The 562-nt window shown below is 51.2% G+C and overlaps 1 protein-coding gene across 1 annotated transcript in view; it reads left to right on the top strand.

Annotated features, from left to right (window-relative positions):
• LOC102206845 (olfactory receptor 51G1-like) overlaps positions 1-562 on the top strand; it is a 3,075-nt gene continuing 2,513 nt past the window's right edge. The window contains exons 1-2 of the mRNA XM_013907776.1: positions 1-39; positions 342-440. Coding sequence (XP_013763230.1) covers positions 1-39; positions 342-440 — 138 coding nt within the window. The remainder of the gene's footprint in view (positions 40-341; positions 441-562) is intronic.

A 562-nucleotide genomic window follows, 5' to 3' on the forward strand; every position in this document is an offset into this window, starting at 1 on the left:
ATGCCTGTCATGGTCCCCGTGTCTGCCCGGCTGACTCAGGTTGGCTACATGTTTCTTGTTTACATCTACCTCTCTCACGCTTGCACACTTTACACTTTACACTTGCCGTGTCTCGCTGGGGCGGAGCTCATTGCGGGCTCCCGCCCCTGGCCCTCGCACCTGAAATTAATCACACACCTGTGTTTCATCGCCGAAACTCATCCACTACTTAAGGCAGTGGCTGGAAACATCTCGTCGCTGGACTATTGAGTAACCTCGGCAGTAAGCTCCGGAGTACTACTCTCTTGTTGTCTTTTCATATCGCTGACCCTTTGGATTAATCACTTGTTGTCTGTAAACAGGAATTCCGTTTCCCTGGAACCCTTGGTGTGCGGGCTGTCACGGTCTGGCTGGCAGACCGTGGAGTTGTGGAGAAAGTAGGGCCCAAACGCGAGACTCAAGTGAAGGACAGTGGATTTATTTATGGCGAGTGGACAGAAACGACAACTATATACAATTCAAGCACTGTGACTCCTGTGGCGATTCCTCTAAGAATCCCACACAGTGCACGTGTCCATAGCAG

Source organism: Pundamilia nyererei, unplaced genomic scaffold, assembly GCF_000239375.1.
Source record: "Pundamilia nyererei isolate P.nyererei 1_Seehausen unplaced genomic scaffold, PunNye1.0 scaffold00518, whole genome shotgun sequence".
NCBI classification, from domain to species: Eukaryota; Metazoa; Chordata; class Actinopteri; order Cichliformes; family Cichlidae; genus Pundamilia; species Pundamilia nyererei.